Source organism: Diplotaxodon limnothrissa, linkage group LG3 (assembly GCF_057381915.1).
Source record: "Diplotaxodon limnothrissa isolate DT_005_m linkage group LG3, D_limnothrissa_male_GT1.1, whole genome shotgun sequence".
Taxonomy (NCBI): domain Eukaryota; kingdom Metazoa; phylum Chordata; class Actinopteri; order Cichliformes; family Cichlidae; genus Diplotaxodon; species Diplotaxodon limnothrissa.
In genome coordinates this window covers 62,125,007-62,141,753 of record NC_140598.1, presented here as the reverse complement: position 1 = coordinate 62,141,753, position 16,747 = coordinate 62,125,007, and the positions used below count along the sequence as shown (strand labels likewise).

Below are 16,747 nucleotides of genomic sequence, written 5' to 3'. Positions count from 1 at the left end.
CCGTTCACTTGTTAAGCAAAAGTGTTAACCACTACACTATGGAGCCACTACTAAACCTACTACAGCTATCACTATGATATGTGTCATCCTATTAAAATACTGCACTTAAATTCTGTGAGCTCTTTAGAATTATACTTTTTTTCCCCAAATGTTTGTAAAGACACTGCACAAGTGTTTAATTTTTATAAAAACTTGAATTCAAAGATTAAGAGGTGGGCCCCAATACTTTTGTCAATGCAGTGGTGCCAGAAAGGATACTATTGGAAACTATTTGGTTTATCTTAGACATTTGATATGTTATATTTAAAAAGAAAAACATACATATTCAAGGTCATTAACAAGGACAGGTTGTGCTCACTCACAAAATGACCACACTCAGTTGAGGTCCAGTCTGTAACATATTATAATTCATCATAATGAAAATCCCAGTTTGAATCTTCAAGATCCTTGTACAATTTGAACCATTAGGTAAAAAGTAAATATGCAGTAAATGTCATAAATCATTCACAATGATTATTATTATTGTTGTTGTTGTTATGTATTCAAAGTAATTTAATTAAACTGGAAAAAGTATCAATAATGTAAAAACAATATCTATCTATTTATCAATCACGTAAAATCAGTTCTATCAGACAAAGTCCATCTTACTTGATCCAGAAGGACACTTTAAGGCTTTCTGTTGCCTGCTGTTTTGTGATATTTTTCCAAGCAGCAGGAATATCAGCAGGTCTGGCATTATACGCACTAGCAAATTCTTTGTTGTACTTCGCCATCACATATTTCCAGTAGTCGGATGCTTCAAGACTCGCATCTGGAGGGACATTCCAGTCTGGGTACATTTCCTTGTAACACTTATAGGGATGATATTTACCATTTGTAATACTGTTGCAAAAACATGCATCACTGATCACAAGAGAGGAACATATTTCAGTGTCAAGTTTTTGTGTTCTAACAAACCTATATGAACCCAGACCTTGTGGTCGATGCAGTGAAGCAAAGTGCTCATAATGGGCTCCTCCTCCTGCCTCACAGGGCACGCCACAGAATGGACACTGTTTGCCGCAACCAATCACTCTGGTAAAAAGCTCATTGTGTGGTTTCATATTGAGCTGTTTTAGCTTTCTTTCAAAGTTTGACTTTTTAAATTCACTCGTAAGAATGTTTCCCATGTCATTCACAGACACTGTGAGCCAATCAGCAAACTGTTCCTTATCAGCATTGTTTAGGATCATGAAAGCATCAAAAGCATCCTGGGAAATGACCAGTTTATCAAGATCTTTGCGAATGCTTTCCACAAATGTCTTCAAGTCATGACTCTTTCCTGTTTTTGCCTTGTTGATGGCATCATTTATGCTTCTGATACATGACTGGAGATGTCGGTCCTCAAATTCAAATGCTGTTGACACATTTGAGTAGCGCTCCACTATTTGGTGGTAAATCCATGCTTTTACATAATCCTCATATGAAAAAATATAACTCAGATAGTTTTTTAAATCATTCTTTGAGAGTAAATCCAATAAAACTGAATACTGGAAGGACATTCGTGTGCTGAACTGCTCACATGTCAGCATGTCATCAATGATATTAGGACCCAGGGAGCGATTAACAAAGTCTTCCACAGCAGGCTTCAAGCATTTGTTGGTGAATTCTTCTGCCTTCTTCTGACACTGGTCTCTTTTATTAAAGATGTCTTTGAAATCCTCACGAAACTTTTCCTTGTTTTTCATCAGACATCTGTAGGGATCATTTGCTTGGATGAAATCTTCGTGCATTTTCTGAAACTCTCTGGCTGCAAATCCACAGATGTGCTGTTTCAGAGAAACTTCAAACTCGATGTCTGTCTTAACATCGTGATTGTACTGTAGACTCCCATCAATCATGTGTAGGATCTCCTGGATGTAGGTCTCATGGTAATTGTTTCTGCTTTCCATTTTCTCACTTACAAACTGAGTGCAAAAATTGATGATGCTGTCAGCCAATTGCTGTACAGCCATTGTGTGATCTTGAATGTTGAACATCTTGCTGAGTTTGTGTTTACATTTGTTGTAGAATCCTTCAGCTGTATATTTGAAAGGCTTTTTTCCACAATCTTCCAGACATTGTTGACTTAATAATTCACATGCATGACTCCCCCTGTGTGACAGATTGATTCGCAGGAAGTGATATACGCTGGTGAAGACACTGAAGGTCTTTTGTTCACAAAAAGAAAGTTTCTCCAGTGTTTCATTCCACATCTTATCAAACTCTTTTTCCAGCTCTTTGTCTGTCATCTGGACTTTTTTCTTTTTGCATTCATCTATCAACACACAAACTGCATTTTCAATCTCTTGTGTATGGTTCTTTTTAATTTTTTCAATTTCTCTCATCCCCTCTCTGATTTCTGCTGCTGCTGTGAGCTGATTAAAAACAGATCTCTCCATTTCATGCCGAAGGCTCTTTACACTGTTTGAGAATTCCTCTTTGTATCCTTCAACCAGATAAACATGACCCTCTGTTTGCTGAAAATACTGTGTCAGATTTTCGAGAAGTTTTGTCTCCCATCTAGACAGCAGTGTGGAGGCTACACTTTTCAAACATATGAGAAATTCTCTCATGTCAGACGATTCAGATTTTACAGCAACTTTACCAAAATTGGAAATTCTTGTTTCTGTGTTTGTAACCCAGGTGTACATCTCTTTTTTGAATTCCCACTCCCATTTGTTGAATTCTGTGCAGAGTCTCATGTATGCATCAGCTACGAGGCTGTTTCTGAAGCTGAAGATAAAGTTTTCATGCTTTACTGCAGTCCAGAGACTTGTCATCCACTCTTTAAACTCCATGATATCATTAGCAGATGACTCACAGTTTCCCAGCAGTTGGATGATGTTTTTCTTGAGCTCATATACAGCCTCACTGTAGCCTGCATTGACTGGTGCCATTGGTGGGTTTCCATTCCAGAGTCCAGGAATGTACCAGTTCCCAGTGTCTGGACTGTACTCCATCACATCAGTGAAGCTCTTGTTCTCCTCTTTCTTTTCCATTTTGGCTGCTGCCTGGGTCATCTCATTCAACTGTTCCAGGAGCAGTTTCCTGTCTCGTAAGTTCTTCTCATGGGCTGAAACATCGGACACATTCTGGTGAACAAACACACATTTAGGCTTTTTGCCCACCTCCTTCATCCTGAGAAAAGCATGCACAACTATTTGTAAGATGTCCTTCATTTCGGCTGAATTCTCCATTGCAATATTGACAATGGTGACATCACTCAACCCTATAACAAGTGTTGCAAGCTCATTGTCGTGCTCAAAGCTGTTGTCTAGTTGTGCAAGTTCTGGTGACTTTAAGCCCTCAGTGTCAATGATCACCATGAAGTCAAAATTTAGGACCTTTTTCATGTCTTCATTGATTTTGATGAGTAACATAAAGGCACCTCGAGTACATCGACCACTGCTGACTGCAAACTGCACTCCAAACATGGTGTTAAGGAGAGTGGACTTTCCTGTGCTCTGAACTCCAAGAACTGTGACTACACGTATCTTTCTGTTTGGAGAAACCACGTCACTGAGCTGAGAGAGAACATCACTCACCCATCTGAGAGGGATGTTGGATGCATCTCCATCTACAAGCTCAAGAGGAAATCCATCAAGCAACAACTCTGCACACAGTTTGGGCAGATGCTGCAGCTGTTGACGTGCTGGATGTTTTTTTGGAAGGGACAGTGAAGCTTCATAGATCTGACCCATTTCACGGAAGAAGTGTTCAGTCCCCAGTGAGCTGTTGGAAATTTGTCTGTCAATTTCTTTGATCTCCTCTTTGTTCTCAGAGTTCTTGCATTTTTCTTTATATTTTTCCCGAAGTTCAGACAGTTTTATGCGAGACAGGTTATCGAGGTTCATTCGCATCCATTTCAGGAAATAAAACCTCTCTGTTCCTGGGCTTGATATTGCATTGATGAAACATGTCATAGCTGTCGACATGTCATAAGAGTTCTGCCTTTTCCTCAGTTTTTCTTTCTGCAGCTGAAGTTCACTTTTGTAATCTTCTATATTTTTGGAGCCAACTTTTTTAAGCCGAAATTCTTCCTTCTCTAAGCAGGTCAGTTCTTTCCATATTTCACCTTGCCGTGGAAGCTGATCTTCTTTGAATATATGGATATCTTGAATTTCAGCAGTGATGGCTTCTGCATTTGTCTTTGCAGTCTGGCACTCTGGAGAGTCTTCATCAACCAGGATTCCCAGTTCATGGGCAATTTCTGCCATCTGCTCTGTTTGCATCTTTATCTGTGAGTTCTCAACTACATCACTGATTGTTTTCCTCAAGCCTTTGACAAAATCGGCAGCATTTTTTTGTTTTGTCTTAATAATGATGTTGTTGTTAGTCAAGCCCAACATTGTTGCTACTGTTTCTAAAGTATCTAAACTGAAGCTCTGGCTCTCATAGTTACCTACCAAGAAGATCTGTGCCTTGTGGTGTTGGTTAGTAAGTAGACTGCACTCAGAGTCCAAATGGTCAAAGAACACAAAAACTGCTGCAGATGTCTGACACAGAAAGGAGTATTGTGTTTCAAATGAAGCAATGTCCCCACGAAGGTTAGCTACAGCCACTGGCTGACTGAAAATATCAATGTTTGTGTTTCCACAAGGAAGATACCAAGTAATTTCAGTCAGTCCGTTGGATATTCTTCTTGGACTGTCACCACACTCCATGTTGCGATGAACAAAGGTGTCATGGTACTGCTGAGAATTGCTCAGAACCTTATTGAGAATCTCTGACTTGGACAAGGAGCACTCACCCAGTCTGACAAAAGAGATCATTGGAAGTTCAGAGAGAACGATTCTGTCTTCAATGAAGCCCTTGGATTCTGACAGAGACTGAGGTCTGTACTTTTTAACAATATCTCTCATGGCCCACAGCATGAGTGTGCACTGTTTCATGTCATGATTAGAAAGCAGCAGAGGAACAGAGAACTGACACATGGACATTTTTAGTGACATTTCCTGCTGTAGAAAACCATCAGAACACAGAAAGAGAGCAGTGATTATATCGAGTGGATTTAACATAACACCTGTCTTTGGGCTATGGACTATATTTTTAAGATCTAACTTTGTACTCCCTAATTGATCGTCACAGTTTGAGTCACAAACAGGTATATATTTCACATTCCTAGCTGTCACATTACCCATCATCAGTTTCTTTAAAAAGTACCATGGAAGATCTGTTTCACACTTGGCAGGTAGATCAGTGATGGTCTTCTCATCAATTTCAAGTATTTTGCTGAGTGACAACTTCACGGTGTAGTGCTGGTCCAAGCCAAGATCCTTCAGTAAGCTCTCAAACTGTGTTTCTGTGGATTAAGACAGTGATTATTAAACATATTGTATGGTTAGTTAATTTTCTCAATATGCTTGGATCCAAACTTAAAGTCATCCCGGTATAATAATTATATCTGTAGTGTTGACTCAGTAAAACAAGAGTCATGTGACCGTTCTCTGGCATGAAGGATTAGGACCCTAGTGCAAGACTCGTGAGACAGACCGAACTTAAAAAGACTGCTTTTATTAGCTTATAGCTGACACAGTAGCAAAAAATGCTAACACGGCAGAACAGGAGTAAACCGATTACAGGCAAGAGACAAACAGACTTAGAGACGCACATACAACATGAGAGAGGACACAACAAAGAACAGACACAAGCTGAGGGTTTAAATACACAGGAGGAGATTAGGACAGAGTAGGCACATCTGGGAAACACAACAGATTACAGTCTAATTAACAGGACAGGGGAAGCAAAACTGAACACAGACAAGGGACTATCAAAATAAAACAGGAAGTAACAAAACACGAACGGCAACATGGAGAGGTAAACAAATACAGAGACGGGAACAGGACACATAGAGACCAGACCAAATAGTGTCCCTGTGTTTTTGTCTTGGCTTTGTTGCTAGCTCTCCAGGACTTCCATGTTTACCTGGGGTCCAGCACATTACCTTAATGACCTTGTAGTACCATATCACCGTATTAGAGCACTTCGCTCTCGCTCTGCAGGCCTACTTGTTGTTCCTAGAGTATTTAAAAGTAGAATGGGAGGGAGAGCCTTCAGTTTTCAGGCCCCTCTTCTGTGGAACCAGCTTCCAGTTTGGATTCGGGAGACAGACACTATCTCTACTTTTAAGATTAGGCTTAAAACTTTCCTTTTTGCTAAAGCATATAGTTAGGGCTGGACCAGGTGACCCTGAATCCTTCCTTAGTTATGCTGCAATAGACATAGGCTGCCGGGGATTCCCATGATGCATTGAGTTTTTCCTTTCCAGTCACCTTTCTCGCTCACTATGTGTTAATAGACCTCTCTGCATTGAATCATATCTGTTATTAACCTCTGTCTCTCTTCCACAGCATGTCTTTTATCCTGTCTTCCTTCTCTCACCCCAACCAGTCGCAGCAGATGGCCGCCCCTCCCTGAGCCTGGTTCTGCCGGAGGTTTCTTCCTGTTAAAAGGGAGTTTTTTCTTCCCACTGTTGCCAAAATGCTTGCTCATAGGGGGTCATATGATTGTTGGGTTTTTCTCTGTATCTATGAAGCGCCTTGAGGCAACTTATGTTGTGATTTGGTGCTATATAAATAAAATTGAATTGAATTGAATTGAATTACCCATTGTAGTATACACCAGGGCTCTAGAGTGCGACCAAATTTTTCAGTGGTGCGACTAAAAAAAAAATTTGGTTGCACCTGTGCGACCAACTGTTTGGGTAGCAAAAAAAAAAAAATCTTCAACCTTCCCTGTGGTCAACAACAGACACACATTATGCCCCTATCGTGGACTAAACCAATCAGAGATAGTCAGGGGCGGGACCTCTCTGATTGGCCGTGGTCCAGAAGAAAGTGCAGGTGGAAGTGGGAGGTGAGTAGCTTGAATAAAGCGATATCAATTCATTAAATCCTGAATCGACTTTTAAATATAACTGTGTTTTGCCAGAAACGCCAGATTCTCAGATTAAAGCTCACAAAACCATTTCAACAACAACCAAACAGCAAATGAGAGCAGGTACACGGATTCCACACAAAGACGTAAACACAGAGCGGACCGACGCATCACAATCAACTTTGTCTTTCTCGGCTTTCTCACTCGACGGCCCGTAGACGGACACGCTGTCGGAGCTTAGCGGTTCTGATGCGTCCGGTCCACGCTGTGATTACGTCTTTTTGCGCTGATTCTGAGCTGCAGGTTTTGTCTCTCCAACCAAAATTCACCGAGCCAGCAGCAAAAGAAGCAGCAAACTGCGCTTCACATTTGATCAATGCGTCATGAATTTTGCTGTTTTGCTTCCACGACTATTAAAATCACACTTCGTGCACAGCTAGCTCTCTCTCTATCTCTCTCTGTACTTCAAGAACAGTTTCCCGTCTCCAATCTCTGTTTTCTGTATTATTCATTCGCTTATTACCCACCAGTCTACCGTTGTTTACAGCGCTGTCGGCTGCTGTCTTTTTCTTTTTTTCACTTAAATGACCTCGGACAAGAAAGCCTATTTTTTCTGTTGTTCAATACTGAAGTAATTTAAACTTTATATGCAGAACATTGTAGAATATTTTTTAAGGTTATCTGCTATAAAAAGCCAGACCAGGAAAATCTCCTTCATGTTTTTCTGTTTTATTCTCAGTTACTTTCACTCAAAGGCATCTGCTGTGATGTTCACAATTCTGATGAAGTCAGTACTGATAAATGATCAGAGTTATAATATTTCTGACTGTCTGAGGCTAAGTTGAATCGAATCGGGACTTTGAAAACCAGAATCGAATGGATTATAGAAATCAGTGATGATACCCAGCCTTAGTGAGCAGCCTAGGCACGACAGAAGTGGATGTAGCTGTAATAGGAAAAGAACTATTGCTAACTTTTCTGTTAAGGCCTGATCCTTCTGAAATTCATAGCCAGTGCTCTGACACGGTGTCATCAATCTTTGAATGCTGAAAAAGCACAGTGTATCCAGAAAAACACATTATATTATATCAATTATTATAAAATTTGTGTGCGCCTAACTTTTGTGCCGGTACGCCTAACTTTTTAAAGTTAGGTGTACCGGTACGCCCATGGCAAAAAGTTAGTCTAGAGCCCTGTACACTGATCACAACCCTCTTGTTTTCTTTGCTCAAATGTTCAACCACAATCAACTCCTCATGCGATGGGCCCTATCTGCAAGAATACAACTTAGAGATTCGGCATGAAAAAGGATCGGAAAATATACTAGCTGATGGCCTGTCCAGGTTGTGAGTATGACTTGTTTTATTTTCTGCTGTGAACTGTGAAGTCTGTGTATACAAAATCTAGTTTTGTTATTTATTGGGAAGGGTGTTACGGCCCTGAGCCTCGGAAGGAGTGGGACAGCCTTTTTCTCTTCAAGGAAATCTAAGAGTGTCAGGACTCGCTGACCATTGGTTAGCTGGAGTCCCATGCCAGCCTTCCTGTATGCAGAGGTTAAGTATGTCAACCGACATAGACGAATGGCTGCCTAGGGATCCTGTGGTGCTCCATTGTGCTCACCTATGGCTACAAAAGGCTGAAGATCTTTCACTCTGGGGGCTGCTGCTTAGGACTGCCTCCCTCTCTTTGAACTTTGCTCGCTAAAGTCTGTTGACTGAGACTGTTTGAGTCTCTTTTTTAAAATATTTAATAAAGTCTTCATCTTTAAGTAGTGATGTATTAAATCTCCAGTTTTTACTTGGCGTAGTATTATTCTTGTGCATTAGTGTTAAAGATACAGGAGCATGATCGCTGACAGCTATAGGGTGAATCTCAGTGTCTGAAAGTGCTAGCTCTTGCATAGTTCAGTGGCATCATTGCCAGACCTGGCCCATATCTGGATGACATACGTCTTATCATGCCAGAAGTTAGTCAGCAGTGCCGGCTTAATACCAGATCCGGGCCAGACCTGCTATGTGGGTTATTGTGTCTGTTCGTTGATGAGTATAGGCACTACACACATTATGAACTTCTGACATGATACTTTCAGAAATAAAAAAAAATGTTTTGTATCAGATTGAATATATGGCTTTCTAAAATACATTAGATGTTATATTAAAACAGAAATTCTGGTTCTTTTAAACTGTTCCTCATTTGATACCAAATTTGACTGATCTGAGGAACAAAGGAATTAGTTATGATTAGTATTTTTTCACAGTGTTATAGTATAAAGAAATGGCAAATGCCACAAGATCCCATCTATGCCCGATAAGGGCACAGATAATAATATGATTTGTTAAAAATTGAAACATAAAGGACCTCAATTTAGCATCCCTATAACGCATCCCCTACAGATATAAGTTTGGACATTAGACCTCTCCATGATAAAGAGGGAAAATTTAACAGCGACAAACAAATCCTGGCTTCTCTACTTTTCTATATGAAACCAGCAATTACTGAAACAGGAAGATGTTTCAGTAAATACCCCAAAAATATTTTTAATCAAAAGTAATATTGATGGAACCATATGTAATTTTATAATGAATGTAATGATCATTCGCATATGATAATAATTTAGATCTGTCTGTCCAAATAATATTCCATAGATTGATAGATGTGATTGTATGGTTACTGAATACAGTTTTCTTACTGATATAATTAAATTTTTTTCACAATCATATTTTAAATCATGTCATGTCATAATCAAATTTTCACTTACTTGTTTTAACAGATGTTACTGTTTGCTTGGTTTGCGTTCCATTTTTAAGCTGTGCAGATACATGGAAGGAGTAACACACCCCTGGCTTCAGGCAGCTGAAGGTCAGACTGTTTGTGTCTGTTGCTAGCTCTTGCACAGTTTTCCCCTCGCTGCAACAAGTCACAGTGTAGCTCACTACTTCACCATCAGGAGTGTCCCACTGCAGAGACACCGAATCACTGCATACCTCATTTGCAATAATCTGGATAGGAGGGCTGGGCTCTGTGAAAATGACAAAATGAATTTGACAAAATTTGACATTTAAAAAAATTGGTTTGACATGCTAAGTTTTACATTTATGAGTATTTAAAATTCCTGGTTGCTTTCACATTAGTTTGACAAATCTTTTATAAATTAAACTCACAGCACACCTGAAGAAGTCTGCTAGAAGTAAGAAGTAGACTAACATACTATAGCATGTTAAGAGCACAGAAAAATGCTAAACTTAAAGGACATATTATGCATATTATACAACTGCTTTATACATTAGAGCAATAAAACTGATATCAAGATTTACCTGTAAAGACAGAAGCTGCTGGGACTTCCTCTCCGTTCTCTGCTACCCTTACATGCACTGTCCCCAGATTTAGTTGCTGAATGGCTACAGTCAAACAGTCTTCTCCAATAGGTGTCATGCCTAGAGGAACAGCCTCACTGCCAGCATGGAGAGCAGTTAATTCTCCTCTTGGAGGATTATCTGTCAGAAAATAAAAAAGCTGCTCAGTATCTCCACACTAACAAGTTTAAATGGAGCATTTTTTCTATAGTCAAAAACCCCAGAAAACCCCTGACCAAGAAAGAAGCTTCTACTCCTAAATCAACATTTTCAAGTTTGACTGAAATTACAGCTGCAGCTTGTGCATAATGAACACCATGTTTGATCATAAGGGTATCTATAAGTGCATGTGACACCAGGACATGTCTCAGGTCAATGATCAATTTTGGATAGGCAGAACATGGCTCTGGTGGTGGCTGAAACAAAAACTCAGGGTGTGGGAGGAGTTCAAAGAGTAAACCAACTCAAAAAATCTGTTGGTCTGCCTTCAAGCAATTCTGGCGAACTGTCAGAGAACTCAGGACAGGAAAGTGGTGTTCTACTCCCACCTGGATTCCTTTGGACTTCCACATAGATGATTGAACTACTTTTTAACAAATGCATTGTCTTCAAAGGACAGTTAACTAATGGCCAATCAATGAAAGATTATTAAAACAAAAAGTGATTAAAAAACCTTAACACTTGAGCACTGTAGTATTTGGTGCATTTTGTTTATCTGAATCTGCACTCATGAAGTTTTTTCACTTAGTGTGATGATCAGAATCAATCAGAATCAGAATACTTTATTGATCCCTGGGGGAAATTATTTTTTGTTACAGTGCTCCATTTTAAACCAACATTAAGACAAGACAGACAATACACTAACTAAGAATAGTACAATATATACATATATATACATACATACATACATAAGTCACTTATAAATAAATAGCTGGAAAAGAAACATGTGTAGCTGTAGCAGCAAACAGTGTGTTAAGTGGATGCGTTGTACAGGGAGATGGCCACAGGCAGGAATGATTTCCTGTGTCGTTCAGTGGTGCTTTTCGGTAATCTCAGTCTCTCACTGAACGAGCTCCTGTGGCTGACCAACATGTCATGGAGTGGGTGGGAGGTGTTATCCAACATTGTCTTTATCTTGGACAGCATCCGCCTCTCCGACACCACCTTGAGGGAGTCCAGCTCCATCCCCACAACATTGCTGGCCTTACGGATCAGTTTATTAAGTCTGTTGGCATCTGCGACCCTCAGCCTGCTCCCCCAGCATGCAACAGCATAGAGGATCGCACTGGCCACAACAGACTCATAGAAAATCCTCAGCATTTTCTGGCAGATGTTGAAGGACCTCAGTCGCCTCAAAAAATAGAGACGACTCTGGCCCTTCCTGTAAAGTGCTGTGGTGTTTTTAGCCCAGTCCAGTTTATTGTCAATGTGTACTCCAAGGTATTTATAGTCCTCCACAATGTCAACACTGACCCCCTGGATTGAAACAGGGGTCAAGTGTTTCCTGGTCTTCCTGAAGTCCACGATCAGTTCCTTGGTCTTTGCCACGTTGAGCTGCAGATGATTCTGCTCACACCACGTGACAAAGGAGTTGACCACAGCCCGGTACTCTGTCTCATCATCCCTGCTGATGCATCCAACCACCGCAGAGTCATCAGAAAACTTCTGAAGATGGCAGGTCTCTGTGCAGTGGCTGAAGTCTGTGGTGTAGAGGGTGAAGAGGAAGGGGGAGAGGACAGTCCCCTGTGGTGCCCCTGTATTGCTAATCACCTTGTCAGACACACACTGTGGGAGACGTACATATTGTGGTCTTCCTGTCAGGTAATCAACAATCCAGGACACCAGAGAAGCATCCACCTGCATCGCTGCTAACTTATCACCCAGGAGGGTCGGCCTGATGGTGTTGAAAGCACTGGAAAAGTCAAAAAACATGACCCTCACAGTGCTCGCCGGCTGGTCCAGATGGGTGTAGACACGATTGAGCAGGTAGATGATGGCGTCCTCTGTTCCGAGACGAGGCTGATAAGCGAACTGAAGGGGATCCAGATGTGGTCTTACAATGGGTCGCAGCTGGTCCAGGATGAGCCTTTCCAGGGTCTTCATGATGTGGGAGGTCAGTGCCACGGGCCTGTAATCCTGGGGGCCACTGGGACGAGGCGTCTTTGGTACAGGGACGAGGCATGATGTCTTCCACATCACCGGGACCCTCTGCAGACTCAGACTCAGCATAAACAGTTTATGAAAGACTCCACACAGCTGGGGGGCACAGGTCTTGAGGACAAGGGGACTCACTCCGTCTGGTCCAGCAGACTTGCCTGAGTGAAGTCTCCTCATTTGCATCTCAACCTGGTATTGAGTGAAGGTGATGGGTGGGGGAGGGGTTTCAGGAATCTCACAGGAGGCAACATGTGAAGAGAGAGGCTGGCACAGTGGTGTGGCTCTGGATTCCAGGCTGACTGCAGGTGAGGTTGTGGGGGTAGGAGCAGACACTGTGGTGTCGAATCTATTGAAAAACAGATTCAACTCGTCGGCTCTATTCTCACCTCCCTCAGCTCCCCTGCTGTTGGTTGGCCTGAATCCAGTGATGGTCTTCATGCCCCTCCACACCTCTCTCATGCTGTTCTGCTGGAGTTTCCACTCCAGCTTCCTCCTGTAATTGTCCTTAGCCTCTCTGATCTTGTCCTTTAGTAACACCTGGATCTTCCTCACCTCCTCTTTGTTGCCCCCTCTGAAAGCCCTCTTCTTGTTGTTGAGGAGGGCTTTGATGTCCTTAGTCACCCACGGCTTGTTATTTGGGTAACAATGAACAGTCTGAGCTGGAACAATGGAGTCGGTGCAGAAAGTTATGTAGCCTGTGATACACTCAGTAAGCCCATTGATGTCCTCGGCGTGAGGCTCACAGAGTGTTTCCCAGTCGGTCACCTCGAAACAGCCCTGTAGTTCCGCTATTGCCTCCTCTGACCACCTCCTGACAGTCCTGGTGGTCACAGGTTCCCTCCTCACAATTGGCACATAGCGGGGGGTGAGGTGAATCAGGTTATGATCTGACCTACCAAGTGGGGGGAGGGAGGAGGAGCTGTATGCATCCTTGACGTTAGCATACAGTAAGTCTAAAGTTTTCTCTCCCCTGGTGGGACAGTCCACATATTGTTTGAATGTTGGTAGTGTATTGTCCAGTGATACATGGTTGAAGTCACCCGAGATCACAATAAAGGCACTCGGGTGCTGAGTCTGTAGCCGAGCTATGGCAGAGTGGATAGTGTCACATGCAGCTGTGGGGTTAGCAGAGGGGGGAACATAGACAGCCACCAAGATGACGTGAGAGAATTCCCTGGGTAAATAATACGGCCTGAGTCCAACAGCACACAGTTCAGTGTCCGGGCAACAAATCCTTTCTTTGATTGTTATGTTGGCAGGGTTACACCACCGGTTGTTAACTAAAACAGCAAGCCCACCTCCTTTACGCTTACCGCTAGCGATGCTGTCCCTGTCCGCCCGAACAGTGTGGAAGCCTTCCACGGAAGCATTCTCATCGGGAATGACCTGGTGCAGCCAGGGAATCAGAGAATCTTCTTCCGGCTCAACGAAGGTATCCACTGCATCATGGAACTCCTTTAAATTAGTTCATGAGTTATTCAGTTATTATGCTGTTATATTCTAATACAGTTCTATTCCCATATCATACATTTGTTTACCTCTTCCTCCTCTGAATCATTCATTGTGAATCGACTGTCAGTCATCCCACATGTGTTCCAGTTTGTTCAAAGGTAGTCTCACTACAAGCAGCAGGAAAAAGGCTTGAAAGGTTAACTTTAGAAAACATGCACCTAAAAGGAAACAGAATAAATCTACAGTATGAGTACTATTGTATATTCATTCTGCAGTTTATCCTGGTAAACCACAATAGAAGTAGATTGTTGTTTAGCAGTTTTAGATTTATTCTTATTAAAAATAAATTATTTAAAAAGTTAAAACCAAAAATAATAATGAATTTAAGAACTTATAAAGTCACCCATTACACCTTTTTCATCACCTCTTACATGTTATTTTCAGCACTCTCGTGTGTCTTCTCATTTATTCTTTCTTGTGCAATAGTTGTCCACTCCCTATCTATCTTTGATGCTGTCTCTCTCACTCACTTACTCTCTGATGTACTTTGAATTAAAGAGTTAAAGACACAGCTACATAGAATTCATTCAGATAAATCATTTATGACAAACTACTCCACATTGTAATCTTCTGTTATATCAGTGCTATAGTTGAACTGTACAGTATACAGAAGAAACATTTACTGTCAGATTCTCCACCTATTAAAGTTGCACAGTAACTGTGTCATGTTTAAAATGCACACATCATCATTGTCTTTTCCTGTTTGCCATCTAATGCTTAGTATTTATTCAAGTGAGTAGTTTGTGAAAGATTTGGACCTATTAAGTCTTTTCTTGTGTTTGGGACTTCATAAGAGACCATGTTGTTGTAGTGATATGTGACTAGACTGGAGAACAAATTGCTGACAGCATAGGTGGGGCAATTGGAGTAAAGCTTCTGAGCAAACCAGTCTAGTTTGCTTGGAAGCTTTCACGTTTGCAGTTTTGTCTTATTATCCGATATTTTAAATAAAACAAACAAACAAACAAAACACTACATTTTAGGAAATATTAGTGAGGGTGTTCTTGTTTGTTTGTTTCTACTTGAACACTAAAGTGGCCCTCCAATGAGATGACAATGCCAGCAGTGGCCCGCGGCTCATTTGACACCCCTGATCTACAGTGTATTATTTCCTGTATTTAAGGTTCTCAGGTGTTTACTAATGTACCACGTGTGGCAATATAGATATCATTCTTATTCTGTTCTATTCTGACTGAGTTTATAGACAGGAAACATGTTAATTAACCATGACTTAGCTTACTATGACCTTGTCCTTGACATCATTAACTATTTTGTAGTTTGTTTAGGCATAAGTTGGTAGTATTATAGCATACTCTTTATCAGTTCACAATGGCAAGCAAAGGAAATTGTGCTCTACTTACTGTGCAGTTTGTTATTTTGTTAATGCCATATGTTTTTGTGTGTACAGTGATCCCTCATGTATTGGGGGAGTTACATTGTAAAAATAACCTGCGATAGGTGAAATTCATGAAGTAGCTAACTTTATTTTTTTACAATTATTATAGATGTTTTAAGGCACTCGCCGATGTTTTAGAATGAAATAAAAGGGACCCGCAGGTGCCTTTGACGGTGCCGAAAAATACGGTAACTTCTACCTTCCTTTAGCATGTCCAGAAGTCCAACTTTTTGTGTGATGGTTAGCATCTTCCTCTGCCTTTTGGGTGCTATTGCTGGTGCCTTTGATGGTGCAAAACGTTGTTGTTGTGTTTGTTGGGGAGCGAACTTACAAACATGCAGTGCAGCACTTCAGAGTCAGACTGCTAGCGATCGAAGATTTACGTAAATTTGACAAGCTGAACGCAATCTGTACTGTACAGGAGGCACGGCACGATTGATTGACAGCCAATCAGGACGCAGAACACAATGCGCTCTACCCCCCCCCCCCCCAAAAAAAAAAAATAAATAAAAAAGAACAAAAACAAAAAAACAGCGAGGCTGCGAAAGGTGAACCGCGTTATAACGAGGGACCACTGTACACACACACACACACACACACACACACACACACACACACACACAAAGATAAGAGCAACTCAGTTCACCTGAGAAGTAACTCACCAGTAACTCTAAAGGTATTATAGAGCCGGGTGTCAACCAGCCACCTGTGCAAACAGACTATTCTGAGACATTTCTGTTCTTTGAGTCCTATCAGTTAAAGCATTCTGACAAACTTATTTCTTATTTCTTATTTCACGGGTATTTTTTTAGGACTTTCCTTTTCACAGAGCAAAACTTTGGGAGGAGAGTATTAATTATTAATATAGTAGCAATACCAGTATTTTATTGAAATTGAGCAGACCTCAGCTGAACTCTTCTTTTCTTTCTTTAATGGTTTTGATAATTTCGGAGTACAAGAAGATAAATGAAGAATTTTAAGAATAGTGACTTACCTTTGACAGAAAAATTTTCATGTCCAAAAATCAGAAAAGTGCAGTTCTTTCGTCTTGGAGTTGATCCCTGTCAAACATCACCAGTAGCACTGGGCAGGAATGCAGCCTAACTATTATCCCTTAGCAAATTCAGCCCTCCCCTTTTATTCTGCTGGATGTAGTCATGCTAACTTTCGTTTCCTGGGAAATCACACACCCTGGTGTTGGAGTGATGTGGGTGTGGTTTAAGTGAAATCTCTTTCTTTTTCTTTGCCTGTTTCTTATTGCATAGACTGGGGATTTGTCCAAAGCCTGAGAGAGAGAATCTTTATGGCTATATTCTTATCTATCCCTGTGTCACTCTATGACAAATGGGTTAGGCTCCAGCACCCTGGCAACTCAAAGTTTGGATCCAAAAATGGATGAATGGGGGGAAAGAAGAAAAAACATTTATGAGTT

General features: G+C 41.1%; 1 protein-coding gene across 1 annotated transcript; it reads right to left on the bottom strand.

Annotated features, from left to right (window-relative positions):
- Positions 1 to 489: 489 nt before the first annotated feature.
- On the bottom strand, positions 490 to 16,403 carry LOC146636807 (interferon-induced very large GTPase 1-like). Its single transcript, XM_085349693.1, has 6 exons — positions 16,310 to 16,403; positions 13,946 to 14,026; positions 13,721 to 13,862; positions 10,212 to 10,391; positions 9,656 to 9,916; positions 490 to 5,323 (listed from the first exon to the last, which is right to left on the bottom strand). Exons 2-6 carry the CDS (start codon positions 13,988 to 13,990, stop codon positions 645 to 647), a joined length of 5,307 nt encoding a protein of 1,768 aa, XP_085205819.1. The 5' UTR covers positions 13,991 to 14,026; positions 16,310 to 16,403; the 3' UTR covers positions 490 to 644.
- Positions 16,404 to 16,747: the final 344 nt, after the last annotated feature.